This window comes from Lolium rigidum, chromosome 1 (assembly GCF_022539505.1).
Source record: "Lolium rigidum isolate FL_2022 chromosome 1, APGP_CSIRO_Lrig_0.1, whole genome shotgun sequence".
NCBI lineage: Eukaryota > Viridiplantae > Streptophyta > Magnoliopsida > Poales > Poaceae > Lolium > Lolium rigidum.
In genome coordinates, this window is record NC_061508.1 from 35,267,819 (window position 1) to 35,291,089 (window position 23,271).

The window sequence follows — 23,271 nt, forward strand, 5'->3', positions numbered from 1 at the left end:
TAATCTGATATGACATCCTTCAATGGCTTGAAAGACTGAAGTAAAAGACATCTCACCATGTTCTTTGTGAAGTATACCAACGGGATAGTCCAAACATATGCTGCGCCTGAGAGCGTGTGAGTACGAAGCAGGGAATTATCTGTAAAGAGGGCCATCCACCATCCAGTCATCAAACAAGAAAATGTTACAGTTCTCATAGTCGTGCTGCCAAGGAACTGCGGTGATCTCTCTGTACACGCAGATGTAGCAGTTCATCTCCAATTCAAATGTCTTCAAATTCCAGGTACTAGTTCCTGTGGAGATAGCATCCCCAAGTCCTCTGTAGTAATGACTAATGAGCTTGTTCAGTCCAACCAGCCCAGGGGGAGTTGGGCACTGCATGTAATCTGTGGATGAATTGAGCCACCAGGCAATGATTTTGATTCTCGAGAAATTCGGACTTGTGGCTTTGGTGCTCTTCGTTTTTCAGGTACGGATGCTCTACTTGCGGCAGCTGAAGTGCAGATTAGATTGAGACTGCTTCTTCCTCCTTCCGTGTCTTGGGGCCATCACCAAAGATTTGGCTAAATATGTCTCCATTGACCGGCGCGAATTGACAGGGAGAAAGGAATAAATCTTGTGTCTGGATGCTATACGACCCACGCTGTGCTGCATGGGAGGCCAGACGCAGACGCTGGTGAAAGGCGTCCGCTCCCGATTCGTGACCCGCTCGCCGCCGCGCGCCTCCTCCAGTGCACGCGACCACCACATCTTCGCTGTCGCCGCGCGCGTCCTAAGGCTAGAGGCCTCCTCCTCTTCCTCCACCACCTACCTATGGAACAAGCTGCTCGGTCTCTTCTCCCGCGGCGGCGCGCCCGTGCTCGCCCGCAAGCTGTTCGACGCGATGCCCGAGCGTGACACCGTCTCGTACAACACCCACATTGGGCGCCTCTCCCGCTCAGGCTCCGCAGCCGAGGGCGCCAGCGCCTACTCGCGCATGCTACGCGAGGACGGCGGCGGCGTGCGGCCCGACGGTACCACCCTCTCGGCTCTCCTTGCGCTGCCGTCCGCCGGGGCGAGCCATGGCCTCGTCCGGCAAGTGCACTCCCACGCGGTGCAGCTCGGGCTCTGCTCGAACGCGTTTGTGGGAACAGCTCTGGTGCGTGCGTACGAGCAGCGGGGGGACACGGGCGCCACCACCGCCGTGTTTCAGGAGGTTGTCGAGCCAGACGCCGTGTGCTGGAATGTGATGACCGATGCATGCACGCGGCGCGGGAGACTGCCGCGTGCTGTGGAGATGCTGTCAAGGATGCGCAGGGCTGGAGGCGTTACCGACGGGTTCACGCTGGCGAGCTTCTTGAAGGCGTGTTGTTCGCGTGAGGACAATATCAGCCTCGGCTTGCAGCTCCATACATGGGCCTGTAAGATTGGGGTTGACTCAGAGACGGCCATCTGCAATGCTCTTATCACCATGTACCTGAAATGCGGCGCGGAGACGAGCTCAGCTGTCCGAGTCTTCCAAAGGACCTCAGAGCCCAACATAATCACTTGGACATCGATGATTTCTGGGTTCGTTCAGAATGGCCTTGCTGTGAAAGCAGTGAGCTTCTACAAAGAGATGCTGAAGACGGCAGAAAGGGAGAATCACTACTGCTTCACCTCGGTGCTCTCGGCATTTGGCGCCCTTGCAAGCCTTGAGCATGGAAAGATGGCGCATTGTCGTGTCACGAAGTCGGGGTTTTGCTCTGATACAATTGTTGGGAACGCCGTTCTTGACATGTACTTCAAGTGTGGCAGCTCATCGGACGCTTCGTCTGCGTTTCACACGATGCAAGTGCACGATGTGGTGTCGTGGACAGCTATGATCGTCGGCTTTGGGCGTCATGGCGAGGCCAGGAAGGCTGTTTTGTGCTTCAGAGAAATGGTTCATGACGGGTTTAGGCCGGATGGTGTCACATTCCTCGCAGTCCTTTCTGCCTGTAGACAAGGGGATCTTGTGGATGAGGGGCTTGCGGTTTTCTGCTCCATGGTTGAGGATCACGATGTTATACCACGGAGAGAGCATTGTGCATGCTTGGTTGATCTTCTAGGACACGCTGGGAGGCTAAAGGAAGCAGAGACATTGATTAGAGCAATGGGATTGGAAATGGATTCATTGGCATGGGAGTCACTCCTAGGTGCTTGCGGCTTACATGGAGAAGTCGAGCTGGGGAAGAGGTCAGCAGGGAAGGTCATGGAGCTAGAGCCATGGAATTATGGCCCTTATGTTTTGCTGTCCAATATGTATGCTGAACAATGTCAATGGCGTGAAAAGGAGGTGTTGAGAGAGCGGCTTGATGGCAGTAATGTCAGGAAGGGTGCCGGTCACAGCTGGTTCTCAGTTTCAGAAGCTAGCTGAGCACTTCATGTGGTTCTGCCACTCTGGTGTGGTTTCGCAGAAAAAAGTTTGCTGAAAAAGGTGCGGATGCAGAGGGGACGATGAACTGAACTTCAAGAATTCACTCAAAGCAAAAAGCATCAGGAATCAATGGATCATGCGACCAATTAAGGACGTAAACACTTACTGAGAGACAAGGGCTTACAAGTCAGGTCATGACCCTATCCCGTGGTTTCCTAAAAACATGTTTTTTTCGATATGGGAGCATTGCTCCGGCCTCTGCATCAATAGATGCACACAGTCTTAAAAACATGTGGCAGACGCATCCTGAAAAATGTCATCTACCAAGGTCAAACAAAGCCATGTAAACAAATTAAGGACCTTATATGCATCCCATTCTACACATGGAGTTAGAATACAACCATCCATACATACACAATTACATACAGTACAGTTAAGATCAAAGGAACTGTTAGAGCTGTTGGATCCTACAGATTTTCCGTTAATGCCTCATTCTCTCCTCATTTTGCAATGTATCCTCTTCCTACCTTTTCTTGTGCTTCCTGTATTGATGTATATCTGTATGTTCTATTTTTCGCTGCAGAACAACCTCGCTCAGCAGGCTGTATGACAAGGAGAAGACAAGTGAAGTTAGAAAAGTAGAAATTTAGCAACATCCATTTTTGAGTGGTTTCAATCTGATCAAATGCTTTTGGTAAAAATGAATACGGTACTATGTTTCTTCTGTGAGGATTTTGTGAGTGTGTTTAGGAAGATTATTTGTGAGTAGACAACAATGAGAATACATCTGTTGTGTGAGGAGGAATCGATCAACTAAATTGTGCAATGTACATGAGCTACTGTACATACATTTACCCTTTTTACAGAATAAATGTTTTGATTGCTCATTTCTGGAGCTACATTTACATGTACAGGAGATGACTAGTGATATACAGAAAAGGGCTGGGTAAACAGGGACCAATGACATCGACTTACAAAATTTGACTCCGGCCAGCTCACTGACTCACGAGATGCCGCAAGAGTCGTCGTTGCTGCCCCGCCGCTACGACCGCTCGCCGTCGCTTGTGACCCGCTGCATGGACTCGTCTCTTACAAACGAGGCGTGCGAGCCTCTGCTGTCGGCGTCCCCCTCGCCGGCGCCCTGCCTCTCCCTCACCCTAGCCAGCGCCGCGGCCACCGCCTCCTCCACCCTGGTTGCGGCCTGTTTCATGTCCGGCCGCCTGTCCAGGTCCGCCTCGACGCACTCCATTGCGATCTGCATCAGCCGCTTCATGTCCGGCAGTGCGAACTTGCTCGCCGTGACCATGGCCGGGTCGAACAGGTCTTGCTCGTAGCCGTCGGCCAGCGCTGTGGTCGCCCACATGACGAGGTCCGTGCCGCCCTTGGCATTTTGGAGGTACTGCGACGGGAACTTGCCGGTGAGTAGCTCGAGGAGGACGATGCCGAGGCAGTACACGTCCGCCTTGGCGGTCACCGGGTGTCCCGCCACGCACTCGGGCGCGCGGCGAGCGAACATGGTCGTCGAGTCCTGCGTGTAGTTGACGAGGCCGGAGTAGCCGAAGTCGACGAGCAGCGGCTCGAAGTCCGGCGCGAGGAGCACGTTGGAGGACTTGAGGTTCCCGTGCGGAGCCTCGTGTCCGGCGAGCTCCGCGTGGATGAAGGCCGCGCCGCGCGCTACCCCCGCGGCCACCTTGAGCCGCGTCGGCCAGTCGAGCGCGGCATAGTCCATGCCACGGTCGCCGTGGAGCACGTAGAGGAGGCTGCCCTTGGGGATGTATTCGGATACGAGCAGCTTCTCGTCCCGGCGGTAGTGGTACGCCAGCGGAGGGAGCAGGTTGGCGTGGCGCATGGCGCCGAGGCGCTTCATCTCGGCCTCAAAGGCGTCCCTGGTGCCTCGGTTCATGTCGCGCGCGCGCTTCACCGCCAGAGCCACGCCGCTGGCCATCACCGCCTTGTACGCCGACCCGATCCCGCTACCTCCGCCGCCGCCGATCACCGACGCGGAGGCCTTCATCAGGTCCGTCAGCCCGAACACACCCTTGCAGTCGTTGACGATGACAAGGTCGCCGACGCCGCCCCCGGAGCTCCCGTCGTCCACCTTCGCCGCCGATGACGACCTCCGGTGCCGCCCGCCCTGCGACGACCCCGACCTCCTACCCAGCCACGACGTGCTCCTCCTATGCGTCGCCGACGATCCCTGCTTCACCATGTACACCGGCGGCGAGTCCTCCGTGTCGCCCTTGTTGGCGTGGTCGTAGTCGTGGACGCGACCACCGCCGCCGCAGCAGCACGCGCAGAGGACCACCGCCAACACGACGGCCGAGACGATCACCGCGGCGAGAACCAAGATATCTCCGAGGCCGGACGCCGACCCGGGCGGTGGCGCGACATCCGGTCGCTTGCACTGCTGGCCGGGGTTCGGCACGAAGCAGAGGTACTGGTTCCCGCGGAACCCGGCGGCGTCGAACCGCCTGAACGCCTCCGGGACGACGCCGTCGAGGTCGTTGTCGGAGACGTCGAAGGACTTGAGCGCGGGGGGCGGCGCGGGAGGGAGTTCCCCGGAGAAGCTATTGCGCTCGAGGTGGAGCTCGATGAGCGCCTCGGCCTGGACGACGGACGCCGGGATGGGACCCGAGAGATCGTTGCCGTCGAGCCAGAGCTTCTTGAGGTGGTTGAGGTTGGGGAAGAACTCGTCGTGGATGGGGCCGTCGAACTTGTTGTCGGAGAGGTACATGGACTTGAGCGCCGTGAGACGGTGGAAGCTGGGGAGCGGGCCGGTGAAGTTGTTGCTGGCGAAGGAGACGGAGCGGAGGTCGGGGAAGCTGGAGAGCGCGTCGACGTCGATGGTGCCGCCGAGCTGGAGCCCGCTGAGGCGGAGGCCCGTGACCTTGCCGTTGCTGCACACGACGCCGTGCCACTCGTGCGATCCGGGCGCGCAGGGGGACTTGCCACCGTCGTTGTTAGTGATGAGCCAGGAGGAAACCGAGGAGGAGTTGGAGAAGGATTTCTTGAGGTGGATCAGCGCCTCCGCCTCCGTCATGCCCTCGTCGGCGGCCACCAACGGGAGGACCACGGCGACGGCGAAGAGGAGGAGGTGGAGGGGAGAAGGGCCCATGGTGGCGGGGAGGCCGGCGTGCGAGACGCGCCTGCCTGAGGATGGTTCCCGGGGTAGTTTTGGTTTCTTGGGGCTCTGCTTCTTCGCCGGGAATAGTAGGGCGGCCGAGGATGGCGCCAAGGCGCATGCGCGCGCGTGAGGCAGGGATTTTACCAGCTCAAATGCACGAAATTGTTGCACGTTTGTAGTTCTGCTGCAATTATCAGTGGTCATCTGTGCTTTTAGATCAATAACCCCAAATTGTCTGCTGCGACTGGCAACTGCAGGACTGCTGCGGCGGCTGCTTGGCCGGGAAATGAACATTGTTGGCTACTTGGCTTAACACGCATCACAGTGGAAGTGTACGTGCACTGTTGGAAGGCAATTTTTCATAATTCTCTGAACTTGTACTTGCAAGAAATTTGATCAAACCGGTTTTCAAATCGACAACAAAGTTTCTCAGGGGGTTATCTGTAAGATCAATTACTTGTCGGTACGTAGTCAGGAAATTCTAGCGTGTAAAATTCAAAGGACATGCCATTCTAGCATTCACATTTTGTTTACATGTCATCTTCCATTTCAAGATAGATTACCTTCAATTTTTCTCTTGCATAAATATAACCCCCTTTGAATTTTATTTCAGAATGACATACATTAAGTATGGAGTTTTTTTAAAAAACTTTCGGGGGGGGGGGGACTCCCCACCTGAATATATTGCTTCAAAAGGGCATTACAAGACCAGGCTCCTGTCCACCCCCAAGGGTTGACATTAGTCAGGATATATAGTTTGTTACATTAGAAAACAAGAGGAGATCGACATAAACTCACAGGTTCGTCGACTAAAAGAGGAGACAACATATAGACACAGTACAAGGAAGTGCCAACAAACACAGTCGAAGGGTATCACAATACTGAGATCTTGCAAATGTTAGTCTTTCTGAACACAAGCGGACATCCACGGGTTGGTGGTTCGAGCAATGCTGGTCAACGAGTGCCGTCTGCTTTGTCGAAGGGCCATGCTCCGCCGAGATGACATTGGAGATGAGAAGTTAGCAATGCCTTCGAAGGGCATTGCAAGACCGAGATTCCAGTAGACTTCACGAACCTTGGCCAGCTGCCATAGGGACGCCAGAGGCACTTGTGGGGAAAGGATTGACACTTCCGCCATCGAAGGAGATCGATCAACCGAGACCGCAGCGGGAATATAGAGCTCAACACCGTGATAGCAGTCATCACCCTCGAGCTTCCACAACTGATCGAGAATGGGGATGAGGGCACCATACGGAAGCGCTGCAAGGCTTCGCCTCACTGGCATGAACAACCCATTTAGGCCACCCGAACAACGAAAGGTTCCACGGCGCCTTCAAGAAGGAGAATGACACCAATGGTGGCATCATTGCTGGGTTTTCACCCGCAACCAGCACCGCAGGCCTTGTGCTGCCATGCGAAGGGACAAAGGGTAGTCCATCGCGACGCCTTCAGGAAGGTGGACGACGCCCACGAGCGCCGTCGTTGCTCAACTTTCGCTAGAACGTCGCCCAAATGCTCACGGGAGCTGGCCTGAGTATGGTGCACGCCGTCGATGTGAATGTCCTGGAAAGGGCGCCACGACAGGGCGAGACTTGGCAGAGGAGACACCGAGGTCAGGGGCGGCATCGATGTCGAAGAAGAGGGCCCCGTCGCGCGGCGCATGGAAGAGGGGCGGTTGGGTCCAGGGCAGGCCTCGAACTGTCGATTCGGAAGCAGACTAGCCTCGACCCGAAGGCGGACTTGAGGCCGGCCGGCGCCCAGATGGCTGATGGGACGCATCGGCGGCGGGAGCAGCAAACCCGCGCAGACCTGTGGCCGTGAGGTGCTCGACGGCGGAGTAACGTGTTGGCGGCGGTGCGGTGTGACGGCGGCGGGGGAAGCAGTCTGTGTGGCAGAGGCAGTCGCCGGGCGTAAGGCATCGGTGGATGGGACGAGGGCTAGGGGGGGCAAGTCGGTCGCCCCTCATGGTGATTGCTGCGGGCGGAGTAGAAGCCACGGCGGATCTCGACGGGGGCGCCATCAATTGGCGCGAGGCCAAGGCAAGGAGCCCGTCCAGGAGAGCAGCCGCGCGCCCGCAGCAGATCCCGGCGTCCGCCGTCGTCTGGTGCGAGGGCCACAGGCGATGGGTCTGGAGGGCCGAGGCTGCTCGATTTGAGGGGATTCTTGGGGGTGGGGAGCTTGGATTTTGGGAGGAGATGGCCTCCCGCTGCCACCGTCCGCCGCTGGGCGGCTTCCTCCGACGGCAGCGGGGATGGAGGGTGGGGTGTGGCGGTGGTGGTGCGGTCACCTCGGAGTCGCCTGGGGGCGACCCGGAGGCGGGGATCCCTGTGATAGACTTTGTAATTTCGTAAAAGTGGATCGTCATTAAGTATGGAGTAAAGTATGATTTCCTGCATTACGAACTGCGGATGTACTGTTCTGTGGAATGTGAGATTAGTTGTGAAGCCCGTAACTGTACCTTTTTACTTAGAGCAAATCCTGAGCAGGGCAAGGCATAACGCGTCTAATCAAACTGATAATAAAATGCCAAACGAATCAAATGTTCTTGGTCTATTTTATAACTTACATTGTCATTCCATGTCCAATTGAATCAACGGAATATGATTACACTGCTAGTAATGCAAGGGTGGAATTCTTGAGAAAAAGGGGCCTATTTGCACCATACATGCTTCATTTAAGATACATCAAACACCTCCATAGGTATCAGTTTGCCGGGTAAGCACAAGCAGAATTTTGCAGAAAGTGCAAGCACCTCAAGCAATGGTGTTGCAGAAGTACAAAATCAGGCAGAACGGTCATGTACAAAATGTGAGAGAGAACAAAAAACTCAAATCACGTCTAACTCATCAAAATGATCTACTAATGCAGAAAAATGGGGACAAGTTTTTGGGATAATAATTTGCTGACGCGAGAAGTCAAAAATAGCCATGGGATAATTCCAACCTGCACCCAACAAGGAAGAATTAGACACAGAAAAATGTATTAACTTTCATTTCCATGAAACTTATTCGGTGCAACTTTCATCTGGGCAAGCTTTTCCAAATATTAAATTTGTTAAGATATTTGTGCACAAAAAATAGAGAGTGTAGCAAAATAAGACAGCCCCATGCTGTATTTTCCTAACCCTTTTAGTTTATCTCCAGAAAAGGATATCCCAAAGATCAACATTTCATGTTCATGGGTGATATCTTCAGCAGTGGGATTAAACAATATACAAAGAAGGTCCTTAATTTGAAGTTTCATTATGCGTACCACAACATGGCCTGTAGCAGGATCGATACCTCTCCAGGAGAACATCCTTCCTGTGAATCATTCAAATTATTAACTTCTTCATAATTGCTGATTTATACATATGTGCCATGGGAACAAAAAGGACCAAATGAAGTAATTATGTTCTGATAGTGTAAAGCAAGAACCAAACATCCAAATTGAAACTCGATAGTATTGTTCCCTTAAAAAATTTGCAAGTATGTCAACACTCCACAACTCAATATTCAAGTAGACAGTAATACTCCCTCCGATTCAAATTAATTGATTCAACTTTGTTTAGATATGAATGTATCCAGATGCATTTGTTGACTAGATTAATATGAATCGGAGGGAGTACCAAATACAAATACAAATTTTACTCCAGTATCCTTATAGCAATTGTGCATATTGATGATATGAAAATGAACAGAATGATACACTCCGGCAGTTTGTCTATTTGCAGTGAAAAATACCCATATAGTTCGGTCAAAAAATTACTATATTGTTGATCTTTTAACCATAAATTTCTTTCTAGAGTTCACTAGGCTCCATTCCTTGTGTGCTAATGAGTGCATTTAGTTGTCTTCTACTCGTTTTAGAAACCGAGTCTGACATAACCTGTCTCTGATTACACTTCTGACCATTAGCTTTCCCATTTAATACAAGTATTAACTACTAAAAAATTAATGAGATGGAAGTTTATATGACGAACTTTATATAACTCTGTATCTCAATGTTTCAAAAATGTCAACCGTACACATTACATATAAAACAGCATCTAAAAACGAAAGGTGGAGTAATATACTAACACAACACAGTGAGCTATCCATGCTTGTAGCTAACAAGGCATTGGAACAAATTGACATGTGAATATGAGATAAGTGGCATGACATACCAAAGGGCTGCAGAAGATGCATGGGTACAGTAGTTACAGGTGCACTCCAAAACCACAGAATGAGCAGACCATAGGTTAGGACCTACCACCAGATGAATTTACTGAGACACTCCTGAGAGTACAAATGCCAAATAAAATAGATACGAGCTGCAATGAAGAAGCACCTTGGCACCCAACAAAACTTTTCCATATTTGTCATGTAAAGACTGCTTCCCCTTAATGTCCGACTGTTGCACTGTAATTGGAAGAAAGAAGGAAAGATAATTAGACGGTGCAGATTGTAAATACACAGCTTATTAATGTACTACATGCTAATGGATGGGAATTGCTTTGGTAACAACATCGGTGAGTGTTTTTTCTAAAAAAAAATCTCAAACATACATAAATAACATTGATAACAAATTACGAGATCAGCTAATATGGAGGAAAGATCACATCCCATGATGCTAACAACACGGCGAACCAACTACAAAGACACCAAGAGTTCACCTCTAACACTATGAAAGTTCCTTCTCTTTAGCAACAGCCATAGTCAAAGTAGAAACAAGAGAATTTACCAGTTGCAGATTGTAAATGCACAGCTTATTAGTGTATTGCATGCTAATGGATGAGAGTTGCTTTAATATCAACATTGGTGAGGTTTTTTCTTTACAGAATTAGTGAGGTTTTTTGTACCAAACAAAAATATACCGTCCATAATTAATTAGGATTTTAGCTGATATATAGGAAAGATCACATCTCATAATTTGACAGCAAGCTGAACCGATACAAAGACAGCAAGATCGAGTTCATCTCTTACACTTTGAAAGTTCCTTCTCTTTAGCAACAGCGAGCCGCTTGAGCTTTGCGCACTGCGCAAACGTCGATGGCCTGCAACATTGAACAGGGAAATAATCGGTGAAATGTGACAAACCTAAATACAGGTGGAAAGAACAATTATATCAGAATCACGAAATAAGAAGGGACAGGAGAGGGAGACAGTAAGGAAATAGCCTACGTTGACAGAAGGCTGGCCTCTTTGTTGATCTCCGAAATTTCCACCCGTAATTTGAGCTGCGCATCGCTTAATGATCCCCTCTGGAAGAGAAGCCGGCAGGACAACATTACTTGAACATGACTAGCTCTCGAAATTGCATAATGTAGCAGATCCACTAATCCAAGAAAATTTGTAGAATCCCATCCTCCTCAATTAAACCAAAGATCGATTTAAGTCTCCGGGGGTGGGAGGTGGGGGTGATTCGGTGCCAAATTCATCGAGGGGAAAAAACATGAAGAACTTCCACGGCGCTGACCTTCCTGGCGAGATCGAGCATGCTGTCGAGCACATGCAGCGCGGCGACGAGGAGGAATACGAAGATGGCCATCAGAGCCATGGTCGCCGGTGTCGAGCGGGGCGCCGCCGCTTCCGCCGCCGCGCGTGGGGTGTTTGGGTGGTGGTGGTGGTGGTGGTGGTGGGTTCGCCCTTCGCCGTGGTTGGGTCTGGCTTGTGCGCGGCGTGTGGCTCGTGCTCCTGACCGACCGAGGCAGGTAGGCGCCTTGAACTCGGCGTGGTGCAATCCGAGCCGTTGATTGCTGGGCCATCTGTCGTAATCACGGCCCAGATTGTTTCAGGAGACCAGATAGGAGCCGGAAGCGAAGGGAAAGGCACCGACCGGGGGTAGGCAAAAGCGAAATCCATGGCGCTGTCGACCGCGGAGAAGAAGACGGCCGCGGAGATGGTCGCGACGCTGGATCTGCACCGCCACCCCGACGGCGGCTTCTACCTGGAGACCTTCCGCGACCCCTCCGTCGCGCTCCCCAAGTCCGCGCTCCCACCCCAATGTAAGCCCGCCTTTGTAGGTGGATCGTTTGCTTGATCTCGCGCTGGGCTTGTGTTCTATTCGATTAGACCGGCCTGAGTGGAGTTTGAGAACATTAGAAGCACTAGGTTCAGTGAATTTTCAGTTCTTGCAAGTAGCTGCAGTCCATTTTGTGAACTGAGTTTGGGAGTGATGGTAATTATTTTGATTTAGATCAGGAAACAACGCCTATGCTCGTGAGTGGTGCATGACTATTCGGTTTATGGGGGTTCTCTCAAGAGTTGCTAGCAACATCGAATTCGTTCTTGTGAGGTGTATCTCTATAATCCACTAATGAAGATAGCAATATCGGTTTCTTTGTCTATAAGATTGCTCCAAGTTCTCAAATCTTAGCCGTCAGAAAAGTTTAACTCAACTTCATGATTCTCCATCCAATACTTGTGACCAAAGATTAAACTCTCCACTAATCACTTCTATTGCCTCTTACTACTCCCTTGTTTCGATTAGCATGCACCGAGAAATTTATTGTTTCTCATGCTTAAATTTTTTGTCGTACATGTGCTGTTTTCTGGTTCAGGAAAACACGCATGTCATCATTTTCTAGATACTAGTCAAGTGCCCGTGCTACGCTACGAATCAAAACAAAGTGATTATGGTTTACCAAAGTTATGGCTGAGTTAATCCACTCTAATATTTTTATTTATCAATTATAGAGTAAGACTGATAACTTGGTTGAAAGTCAAATTGATGTGTATGGCAATGTGGCACATTAAGTTTATAGACCGGGCGAACATTGGTAGGATGAAGAGTAAGTACAGTAGCAAACCTGCATATGTCTATTTGTCCGCGGATACAATCCATCTAACTTTTTTGGGAAATGTATAGATGGCCTGCGCCCGGAATATTTGCTCATTTGTCATACTTTACTTTGAATTTTGATTATTTTGCACAGTGTCCATCACATATCAGTGACATAGGGTGTGGCCAATGTGCAAATGTTCATATATTCACGAGATACCGAGCCAACGAATTTTGAGATTGACGAAGTTAACATAGACGTCTAGTTGACTGGCACTATGTCACTGATATGTGATGCACACTGCCTCCCACTAAAGAACATTGCCAGAAAGTGTAGAGTTAATCCAGAAAAATGTGAGCACCCATGCTAAAGTTTAGACAAGAATCTGACTTATATTCTATTTTTCTATAGTTTATTGATATCCTGCACTCCTCACGAGGTGTATAAGTCCACGTATTTTTAGTCTAAATTTAAACCTCAATTTTGATCAAAACGATGTGAGTTATATGTGTATTTTCTTTGGGTATATAATTTATATTTTTCTATCAAAATGTTTGTCCATGTTGGCCTCGAAATACACTTGAGACTTCTATACGCAGACATGGGAGTAATTATCAATATAGTCTCATATTGCCGATTGATTCGTAATCATGCGACTGTAAAAATTTAGACATGTTTCTCAATTCAATAAAAAAGAGTAGTTCTAATCTACATTTAGATATGCGTACTAACCTACTAATTGTTGTGAAATGTATACGTGGATTGCCTAGCCCTTTCCATCAGTTCGGACTTTTGGTTCAAGTGGCTAGTGCATGAAGCTTAACATGGTATCAGAGCCCCAGGTCTCGAGTTCAAATCCTGGCTTTCACATGGTTTTAGCAATTAAGCCAAAAAATTGCTGTTGTTCATGGTTTTCGCAATTAAGCCTAAAAATTGCTGTTGTCCCCCTCTTTAGTCACCGCTGATGCCCTGTTTCGGTGTGCTCTTCTTCTTTCACGTGTTAACTTTCTCTTCTCCCGTCACACGCGAGTGGGGGTGTTGTGAATTGTATATGTGGATTGCCTAGCTCTTTCCATCAGTTCGGACTTTTGGTTCAAGTGGCTAGTGCATGAAGCTTAACACTAATTACTACTATAATTTAGACGTGTGTCTCTATTCAGCAGCAAACTGCAATCAAACTCATGTTAATTCTTATTTGGTTGGTGACTTACTGACTGGGAGTAACATATCGTTTAGTATGTGTAACATACGTCATCAATGAAAGAGAAAAGGAACAAATCATTTCTGTCTGCCAATTTTTTCTTCTCTTATCCGGAAGCCACGAGCCCCATCTCCTTCCTGCACTTCAGTAGATAGATTCACAAGTTCAACGAGCTAATCCAGGTTTGATGTCCTTCGTTGCGAGGGATGCAGCCAAGTTGATGGAAGCCCGAAGCTCGTATGTGGCTGCGGCAGTGCCTCAAGCTAGACCATGTTCCTCTCCATTTCTTTCTCTTGCCCCCGATGCCACCCCCATGTATACTACCCCTGGCCACCCATGCCTGGATCTGGTTAAGCTGAAGTAGAGCACGACAGCATTCCTAAGGATGGTCGCGGTACTCATTCCACCACAATCCATGATGGTAGCAAGATGGCACGATGGCAGCGAACCAATCAGATCTGGCGCTCAAGCTACGGCGGAGCCAACACCTCTCCCTCACCAAGGCCTTGTCCCTCCCGCTCGACAGCAGTGGCCAAGCCAGCGCCGTCCCCTCCACCTCTCCTTCAGGCGAGACGGTGGAGCACACATGCCAGCAGCAGAGTAGGAAGACAGGGATGGAAAAAAATGGCAGCGACTGAGACATTGAGTGTCAGAGGGGGCGGGATACAGAAACAATATAAGCAACGGGGAGAGGCTTCGGGAGAGATCGCTTGACTACCATGCGCGTGGGTTCACATGGACCCATCCGTCAGGTCTGAGAGGAGGTGGAGTGAACGGACGACCAGAAACTGGAATTTTTATGAGTAGGAAAGATGCACATTGAAGATATTTTCAAACAATGATCAAAGTCTAGACTTACAAATTACTTGTGCTTGCAACTCCATGGATTTTGGTGTGTTCTTGCACCTAAAACATATTCAAGGTGAGAATACATGTACAAATAAGAAAGTATTTTCATGTTTCATATATCTTAGTCGAGCATGCTTTGGAGCCTCTATATTAATTTACCGGGACTTTTTGCTAGATTAAATACAACTATAGAAGCAGACTTGTTATTTGCAGTCCATGTTTTAATATGGTTGTAGAAATAACATGAACCTGTCACTTACTTGGCATATAATTTATGAGTTTTTTTGACTTACCTCTTATGGGATTTCCTAACCCCTCAACTGGTTTGTAGAATGAAACCTTCTCTTGAATCTCCCAACAAATATATTTATCCAACAATTTTCGTACAGTTTTCTACTGTAATACGGCTCTACTCAGCCATTGTTGTGCTAGTTTGAGAGGCTATGCCACACTAAACAATGGATTTAGCATCCTTGTGCCAGTGAGCCATCCTGTCAGAACAACGAAACACTGAATTATCTCTGTTAGCTCACATGAGCCATCACAACCTTAACTTTCAGATATTACAACAAATGGATAATCAAACAGCCTGAATAGCAGTGACACTCTCTTGTGCATATCCATTAAATACTTTTCAAGCACCGTGCACTTTTTTTTTCCTTCATATTTGGCTAATATAATAGCAATTAAAGGTCACATTGATATATGAGTTTCCAAAGTAGGTAACAAGGAAACTTGTGTGTTGTCCACTTGGTTGTGCTGAGGTTTCTGAGAGAAAGCTTGTGTTAAGTAACAGTTATTTTCTAATTTATTACTTCGTTTTTAATTCTTGTAGATAAGGTGGACCGTGCTGTGAGTAGTGCAATCTATTTCCTGCTTCCTGCTGGGGAGATTGCTCGGCTTCACCGCATCCCTTGCGCTGAGACATGGCACTACTACATGGGGGAGCCTCTCACGGTCTGCAAACTAAACACAAAACAAATTTGCTGGTCATTCTCTGTTTTTCTAAGCGTACTGCCTGTCTAACCAATAATCTGTTTCAGGTATTTGAGGTGCATGATGATGGGCAAGTAAAAATGACAGTCGTCGGTCCCAATCTACAGGAAGGGCAGAGGCCGCAGTACACGGTCCCTCCGAACGTGTGGTTCGGTGCCTTCCTGACCCACGACATCGAGTCCTTCACTGAAGACGGCAGTGTTTTCGTCAAGACACCCGGAAGGAACCCTGACCTGCACTATTCCTTCGTCGGAGTGACCTGTGCTCCGGCGTTCCAGTTCGAGGACGATGAGATGGCCACCCGCGATGGCATGAAAACTTTGGGTGTTAAAGCAGAAGCTTTCATCAATTACCTTGTTCCGTCTTAGTGCAATTGCTGATGCAAGTAGCTTGTTCTTTGCTATGAACAACATCTATCTGCTAGTTTATTGAAAAATTTGTATGTATGGCATGACTTCCAGCTATTTGACTTTAGAGAGTAGTCTAGCATGGAAGTTGATGTTCATGTAATCATGTTGCTCTACTTTAGTATGTCTTGCTCGTGTTTCATCTGAACAAATAAAGACAATCCAGTAGTAAAATACTAGGTTCAGTTCGTGTTTGGTGGGTCTCTTAACCACAAACAAGTACGTACCTAAATTTTAATGAAATATTGGAATCTTTCAAGTGACATCCAAATTACATTTTTTTTTATTGTTGGTGCGATCGCAGATGATAGTTTCTAACTGATGTTGTTGGTTCTAATTGGCTTGTGTGTTCTCATTTGATGACCGAATGGTAGCAATTGGGCTTCGTTTTTCATGAATTTTGTGATGATAAATTGTGTGTTGGCTGTATCATCTTGATATAGAGGTTAAAAGATTAATAAAGTTCTTCCTTTTCAAAAGGAAAAGGCTAAGAAGGTTAAAAGATTGGCAAAGTTTTCATAGTGCATGGCCTACAGAAGTACAAAGCTATAACCAGAGGATTCTTAGCTATTTACCTACCAAGACTCCAAGAGGACGAGTGTCTTCATGCCACTGCCTACCACACAAACTATTTTATAAGTAGCAAGGCTTCCCTGAGCCAAAGACGACTAGCTCATTTTTCATTAGTTCCAGCACAGAGTCCCATTTGGTCCATTATTTTTTCATCTTCTTTGCACTAGGGATTTGCATTTTATAGATATATAGGCATAGAAGACACCAGGAATTATTGAGAACTTGGATCGTGTTCTAATCAATGTAGAATGGGAGCAAAAATTTCCTCTTGTAATGGTTTGTGCTCTGACTCATACGGGGTCTGATCATACACCCTTATTTTAGGAGAGCCAACTCACCTTGGTAATAAAAATCACTTTTCATGTGAGCTATCCTAGATGCGGCAGGATGGTTTTTATGAGATGGTTATACCGGAAATTCTCCCGTTGAAAGATGGCAAAATAAGATAAGACATCTAAGACAGGAGAGAATGGGCAAAGAATTTAAGTGGAGTCTGTAAGAAGGAGAAAGAGAGGCTACTTCTTCTAACAGATGAACTTGATTTAAAAGCTGAACTTACACCTCTAAGTGCAGCCAAGAGGGTTGCAAAAAGAAGATGTTGATATAAGTTTAGCTAAGCTAAAGCGAGATGAAGAGACCAAGTGGGCTCTATCGCTAAAGTTAAGCATATTCAAAAGGGGAAATAATACGAATTATTTTCACCTTATTGCTATGGAAAGCATCGAAAGAAAAAGATCTTTCGGCTTAACGAGGGGACTATAGTAGGTCAAGAGAACCTCAAAGTCTTCATAACTGAATGCTACAAATAATTATTTGGTGCGCTGGTACCTAATTGTATCAGCATTGGAGAAGAAGTCACTCATGATATCTCACAACTCAATGAGGAGGAGAGGGTAATTCTCACATCATCTTTTACAGAAGATGAGGTGTTTGAAGCGATCTCTCAAATAGAACACAATAAAGCTCCAGGCTACGGAGTTTTACCAAAAGTTTTGGGATGTTAATAAAAATGATATGATGGCATTCATGCAGTTGCAAATGGGGAGTTGCCATCATATAAGTTGAATTTTGGTGTTATAACATTATTAACTAAGAAGGAAGATGCGAGTAGAATTGAGCAATATAGACCCATTTGTCTATGAATGCTAGTTTCAAAGTTTTCACTAAAGTTGGAACTAACAGAGGAAGGTGGCGTTTTGACACACGCGTGCATATGCACCCATTATAGAAAATAATAATAAAATAATTTAAAAAATGTCAAAAAAACCTGACATAATTTTTTTGGTGTACATCGTGACATCCTATATTCGTTCACAAGTTTTCGTGTAAAAAAAATATTTTGTGTGGTCTATACAAAAAAGACAAAAAAATATCCTGTACGTAGTCGTGTTACAGCATCAAAATTTGTCTTTTTTACAGGAGCCACAGAAAATGTTTTTTTTTGAAAACTTGTGTACCAACATAAAATATCTAGATGTACATCTAAAAATTTAGTTTATAATTTTTTGACAATTTGAAATATGGACTCATATAATGGGAGCAAATGCTCTTACGAAACTATCCACGAAATTCATAGGAATAAAATGGTTGGGGTCCTTTTTAAAATTGATTTTAAAAAGTCATACAATAAAGTTAAATGGTCATTCCTTCAACAAGCCTTGCGTATGAAGGGATTTCCACCTCAGTGGTGTCGATGTGTAGCTAGGTTTGTTTAGTGTGGGAGTGTATGCATTAAAAGTTAACGATGATATTGTACATTATTTTTAAACGCTGAAGGGTCTTTGGAAAGGGGATCCACTATCTCCGATAATATCGTCGCTGATATGCTAGCCATCCTTATTGCAAGGGCAAAGGAAGATGGTTGGGTTGGTGGTTTAGTTTTTTTTTTGAAAAGGGATAAACCCGGCTTCTACATCGTGATGATGCACACAGCTCTTTATTAAAACCCAGCATATTTAGAAGTACTTATTACATCTCAAGGTTCGCTTAAAGTTGATACAAAAATCCACCAGCGAAAAAAAGAAAACAACACAAAGTGACTAAGCATCCTCTAGTCGACTAATATGCTGCCAGCCAGCCCGACACAAGATATCCTGAGCGACCATCTGGAACCGTGTGCATCCAGAAGCCATGACACCCCGTTTCTCTTGCAGCGAGAGGAGAGCCCAGAGTTGGATCCAATGCACCATGGAGAAGATCACCTGTAAAAAATTGAAATTTTTCTTGTTGTTAAAAATTATATCATTGCGGCATCTCCATATTGACCAACATAAGGCTGATACGCCAATGCGAATTAAAACCTTGGATTGTTTGTCAACACCTTTTAACCAATTTCCAAACATATTTGTAATATTGGTTGGCGGAGGGAGATTATTAGTGAAGTTAACAGTTCGCCATATTAGTTAGCAAAGGGACACGATAAGAATAAGTGTTCCACCGTCTCTTGTTCTCCGCAAAAAAAACACATTTAGTACACCCATTCCATTGTCTATTTGCTAAATTATCTTTGTTAATATCACCTTATTACTTAGGAACCACATAAACATTTTAATTTTTAGGGGGATTTTCATCTTCCAAAGATATTTCCGCAAGTACGTTGTATGATCATTCATAAGATCCTCATACATAGATTTGGCTGTAAACAACCCATTAGTTGTTAGCTTCCACATAAAACAGTCCAGTTTATTATTTAAATTAACCACCATTAATCTTTGGCATATGTGTAACCACGCTGTCCACTTATTAGCATATAGTACACGTCTGAAACCAATATTCAGCGGTACGTGTGCTAATACGTGAGCCACCAATACATTCTTATGGTTCACAATATTATATAAAGATGGGTACTGACTAGCTCTAACGAGGATTCCCCTAACCAAATATCTTCCCAGAATCTTGTCGACGTACCATTACCAATTTTAAAATATCCTTTAGTAAAAAAAATCATTTTTTATCCGCATGAGCCCTTTCCAAAAGGGGGAATCAGTCGGTTTTGCATGTACTTCTGCAAGTGTTTTTTGGCTTAGGTATTTGTTATGTAGTAATTCTTGCCACACGCCTTCCTCATTAAGTAGTTTAAAGAGCCATTTACTTAGTAAACATTTATTTTGAGTTCAAGGACTTCAATACCTAAACCTCATTGATCCTTTGGTCGGAAAATTATATTCCATCTTGTTAGCCTATATTTTCTCTTATCTTCATCCGACTGCCAGAAGAATCTAGATCTATAGAAGTCAAGACGCTTCCTTACCCCGACGGGTATTTCCAGAAAAGATAACATGAACATTGGAAGACTTGTTAAGACATGATTGACAAGTACCAATCTATCGCCATACGATAGTAATTTTCCTTTCCAGCATCCCAATTTTCCTTCAAACCGGGTCTCTACTGGGTACCAATCTGAATTTTTAAGCTTCCTATAATGAATAGGAATTCCCAAGTATCTGAATGGGAAAGCCCCAATATCACATCCAAAAATTTGTTTATACTGTTGCTCTTCCTCTTTAGCCTTCCCGAAACAGAATAACTCACTTTTGTGAAAATTAATCTTGAGGCCCGATAATTCTTCAAATAAACATAGAATTAATTTCATATTTACCACCTTTTGCAAATCATGTTCTAAGAAGAGAATTGTATCATCAACATACTGTAGGATAGAGATTCCACCCTCAACAAGATGAGGAATGAGATCACCTACTTGACCATCCTTCTTTGCTCTTTCAATTAAAATAGCAAGCATATTTGCTATAATATTCAAAAGCATTGGAGATAATGGGTCACCCTGTCTGACACCTTTTTTTTGTTTGAAAATAGCGACCAATGTCGTCATTTATTTTAACACTAGCACTTCCTCCATGCATGAAAGATTCAATTAACTTACACCAGCCATTTGCAAAACCTTTCATTCGCAGCGATTGTTGCAAGAAGGACCATTTTACCTTATCGTATGCCTTCTCAAAATCAATTTTAAAGAGAACACCATCCATTTTTTACTATGTAATACATGGATTGTTTCATGTAAAATCACCACCCCCTCCAGAATGTTACGGCCCGACATAAATGCGGACTGAATAGGTTTTGTTACTTTGGGGGCAATCCCCGTAATACGATTGGTAGCTACTTTAGTGAAGATTTTGAAACAAACATTCAGAAGGCAAATAGGCCTATATTGCAGAATCTGGATCACATCCTGTTTCTTTGGAAGTAAAGTGATAACACTAAAATTCAGTTTGTAAAGAGGCAAGTCTCCTGAACTAAGCTGAAGAAATAGTGCCATAATGTCATCTTTAATCACTTCCCAGAACATCTGATAAAACTCCGCCGGGAAACCATCCAGACCAGGTGCTTTGTTGTGTTCCATTTTTGAAATCGCATCAAACACCTCTTTCTTAGTAAAAGGAGTTGTTAGGATCTCATTTTCTTCAACTGATAATTGTGGAATATCCTATACAAAGTCCTCCATCAAGAATACACTGGTCGTTCGAACAATTTTTTTGTAGAACTCGGTAATATAGATATTTAGATTATCTTGACCAACAATGGTTCCTTCTTGCTGCTCGAATTGAATTTTTTTCTTCTTCATCTGCTTTCCATTAGCAATTAAGTGAAAATATCTAGTATTGTTTCCCCCTTCTTGGATATGCCTTACTTTAGCTCTCTGGGCCCATTTTGTTTCCTCTTCTCTTCTTAATTTCCTAATACCGTCATTCGCCTTGTTAAGGGCTTCTCGTTCAGCTGCATTCAGTGGTTGATTTTCAGCTTTCAAATCTAAAACATCAATTATGGAGAGCAGTCTCTCTTTTTTTGCCCACCCTTTTAAAAAGCGTTTAATATGACGCAGTTTATTTAGCCATCTATCCATAGGAGAGTTTCCAGTCAGTATCGACTTCCACTCTTTCTCAATCATATCATAAAAGCCTTCTTGTCGTAACCAGTACAACTCGAAAGAGAAATCAGCCTTATTTCCCAAATGTGCCTTCACGCCTAAGTCAATAAGAATGGGGGTATGATCTGAATCAGCTCTAGATAGAGCTCTAACTGTAACCAAAGGAAATTTCTGTTCCCTCATATGTAGGCGTCTTCCTACGATTAGCCCACGTGAATTGTCTCCCAGAGAGATCAATCTCTCTCAAATTGAGATGTTCAATGATAGCGTTGAAAACAAAAGGCCAGTAGGCATTGAAATTATCATTATTTTTTCCTCTCTTTTCCCAATGATGTTGAAATCACCTCCTACCAACATAGGAAGCGGTTCATGCTCACATGTTCGGACCAATTCAGCCAGGAAATCTGAGTTATGCATCTCTTGGGCAACCCCATAGACAGACACAAAAATCCATTCAAAACCATCGTTCTTACATTTAAAATGCAACTTGACACAATAATCACCATATCTCACATTTAGCACCTGCAACGTATCTGAATTTACACCCACTAGTATACCTCCAGATCGTCCATGAGGTGGTAAACAGAACCAATTATAATTAAAGCCAGCCGCCAACTGATTTAAAAAGGGCATCGAGAAATTGGATCACCCTGTCTCCAACAAGGCAATGAAGTCCAATTTATGTTCTCGAATAGCCTCCTTAACAAACAAGTGTTTGGCCGTATCCTTAAAACCCTCACTATTCCAATTTAAACCTTTGATATTTTGCATTATGGGTATTGTTTTTTTAATTTTTATCCTTGTACTTTTGCGGATATTAGAGAGATCATAAGTTTTCTTCCGTCGCTGTGTTTTTCCTTTAGTATTCAGTATTGGATGATCCAAATGATCACCCATGTCTGCATGTGTCTCTTCATCATCTAATAGGGCATCACATAAATCTGATGCTTTAGAAACAATAAGGGAAGCGGAGCTATCATTTGCGTTCATGTTTTCATCAGCATTTTTTTGTAAAATTAATAGAGTTCTCTCCCCCTCGCGGGTCTTTATCCCATTTATACTACTAGCAACCTCATCAAAAGATTTTCCTAAAGAGATCCCCATAGACTTCGCTCTTTTCTCAATTTCGCTATCAAGTATAGATATAATAGAAAATTTAGGTACATGATTACCTGAATTAATAGAATTACGCATCTGAGTTTTCTTCATTGCACGCTCCATCTGAGTTAATTCTGCATCCGATTGGGCACCGATTCGCTCGCTGATCCGCACTTCGGTCGCAGTGGGACGTGGTATTCCTCCAAAAGCTACCACTTCCTCGACAGATGGCCTTTTTGGAACTGACATATGAATATCATTTGTCACCTCAACAGGCTAGCTCATTTAAAATATTCGACACCAAATCAGATGAATCTGCAGACGTACCAGAATTGGGACGTGAGATTTTGGTGAGGTTCGCTTCTTTCTGTGGTTCCGGCAAAGCTGAAATATGCGTCATATGTGTAGGCTACATAGTCTGCTTCATCTTCTCAGGTTGCAGAGCACGACCAGACTCATGTATCTGCTCAACGTTTTGGAACAAATCAAAGGAGCTTGTCATATCAGTATAAAATGGACTCACATTATGCATGTCATATTCAGTACGTACCTTGGTCTTAGTCATATGCAATGACGATGAAACACCAGGTGTGGTATGTAGTAACCCTCCTTCGGCATCTAGACCCTTAACAGTCTCAACGGCTGTCATCGGCGAAGACGATCTTCGAGTGGGTACCAACACCAGCGGACACACCTGGGCGGCTGTGCCAACTTCAGTCTTGTCGCTGCTAGTCTGCCCTGTCGCAACCGACATGGGTTGTAGCTGTTCTTGCTGCGCACCATCATGCGATTCCGATCTCCACACCGTAGCGCGACCATAACATTTGGGCAGTACTAAGTTCGGAACCGGGTCTGCAACGGAAAACATCTCAGATTTGGCATGGGATAATATTTTTTGTACATGTAATATAGGTGTTCCAATAGTATTACAATGTGTATCAACAGAGATGGGATTATTAATACCTGAAAGTTGTATTTGAGACACAAAAGTCCCAATTTTAACTTCCATGAATGACCGG

At 45.6% G+C, this 23,271-nt stretch overlaps 3 protein-coding genes and 1 pseudogene across 3 annotated transcripts in view; 2 read left to right on the top strand and 2 right to left on the bottom strand.

Moving 5' to 3' along the window:
- The window catches only part of LOC124685201 (pentatricopeptide repeat-containing protein At3g18110, chloroplastic), a 38,633-nt gene extending 35,430 nt beyond the window's left edge, over positions 1-3,203 (top strand). Inside the window, exon 7 of the mRNA XM_047219532.1 lies at positions 2,961-3,203. The gene's annotated coding sequence lies outside the window, so the exon portion shown is untranslated. The remainder of the gene's footprint in view (positions 1-2,960) is intronic.
- A 177-nt stretch (positions 3,204-3,380) lies between these two features.
- LOC124706628 lies at positions 3,381-5,705 on the bottom strand (annotated as a pseudogene).
- A 2,325-nt stretch (positions 5,706-8,030) lies between these two features.
- LOC124670983 (protein GET1-like) lies at positions 8,031-11,042 on the bottom strand. The gene is made up of 7 exons (XM_047207440.1): positions 10,938-11,042; positions 10,643-10,722; positions 10,445-10,515; positions 9,810-9,880; positions 9,646-9,727; positions 8,754-8,803; positions 8,031-8,444 (listed from the first exon to the last, which is right to left on the bottom strand). The coding sequence occupies exons 1-7, from the start codon at positions 11,016-11,018 to the stop codon at positions 8,361-8,363; spliced, it is 519 nt and encodes a 172-aa protein (XP_047063396.1). The 5' UTR covers positions 11,019-11,042; the 3' UTR covers positions 8,031-8,360.
- Positions 11,043-11,304: 262 nt separating this feature from the next.
- On the top strand, positions 11,305-15,961 carry LOC124670994. Its single transcript, XM_047207448.1, has 3 exons — positions 11,305-11,466; positions 15,129-15,250; positions 15,337-15,961. The coding sequence occupies exons 1-3, from the start codon at positions 11,322-11,324 to the stop codon at positions 15,655-15,657; spliced, it is 588 nt and encodes a 195-aa protein (XP_047063404.1). The 5' UTR covers positions 11,305-11,321; the 3' UTR covers positions 15,658-15,961.
- Positions 15,962-23,271: the final 7,310 nt, after the last annotated feature.

Bases quoted from the DNA above. Each gene is read 5' to 3' on its own strand.
- LOC124670983 (XM_047207440.1), bottom strand. From the start codon at position 11,018: ATGGCTCTGATGGCCATCTTCGTATTCCTCCTCGTCGCCGCGCTGCAT. The intron at 9,728-9,809 runs GTGCTTCTTCAT...ATCTGGTGGTAG, and splicing joins AAGTTTTGTTGGGTGCCAAG to GTCCTAACCTATGGTCTGCT. The intron at 8,445-8,753 runs GTACGCATAATG...TGTTGGGTGCAG, and splicing joins CTGCTACAGGCCATGTTGTG to GTTGGAATTATCCCATGGCT.
- LOC124670994 (XM_047207448.1), top strand. From the start codon at position 11,322: ATGGCGCTGTCGACCGCGGAGAAGAAGACGGCCGCGGAGATGGTCGCG. The intron at 11,467-15,128 runs GTAAGCCCGCCT...TAATTCTTGTAG, and splicing joins GTCCGCGCTCCCACCCCAAT to ATAAGGTGGACCGTGCTGTG. The intron at 15,251-15,336 runs GTCTGCAAACTA...AATCTGTTTCAG, and splicing joins ACATGGGGGAGCCTCTCACG to GTATTTGAGGTGCATGATGA.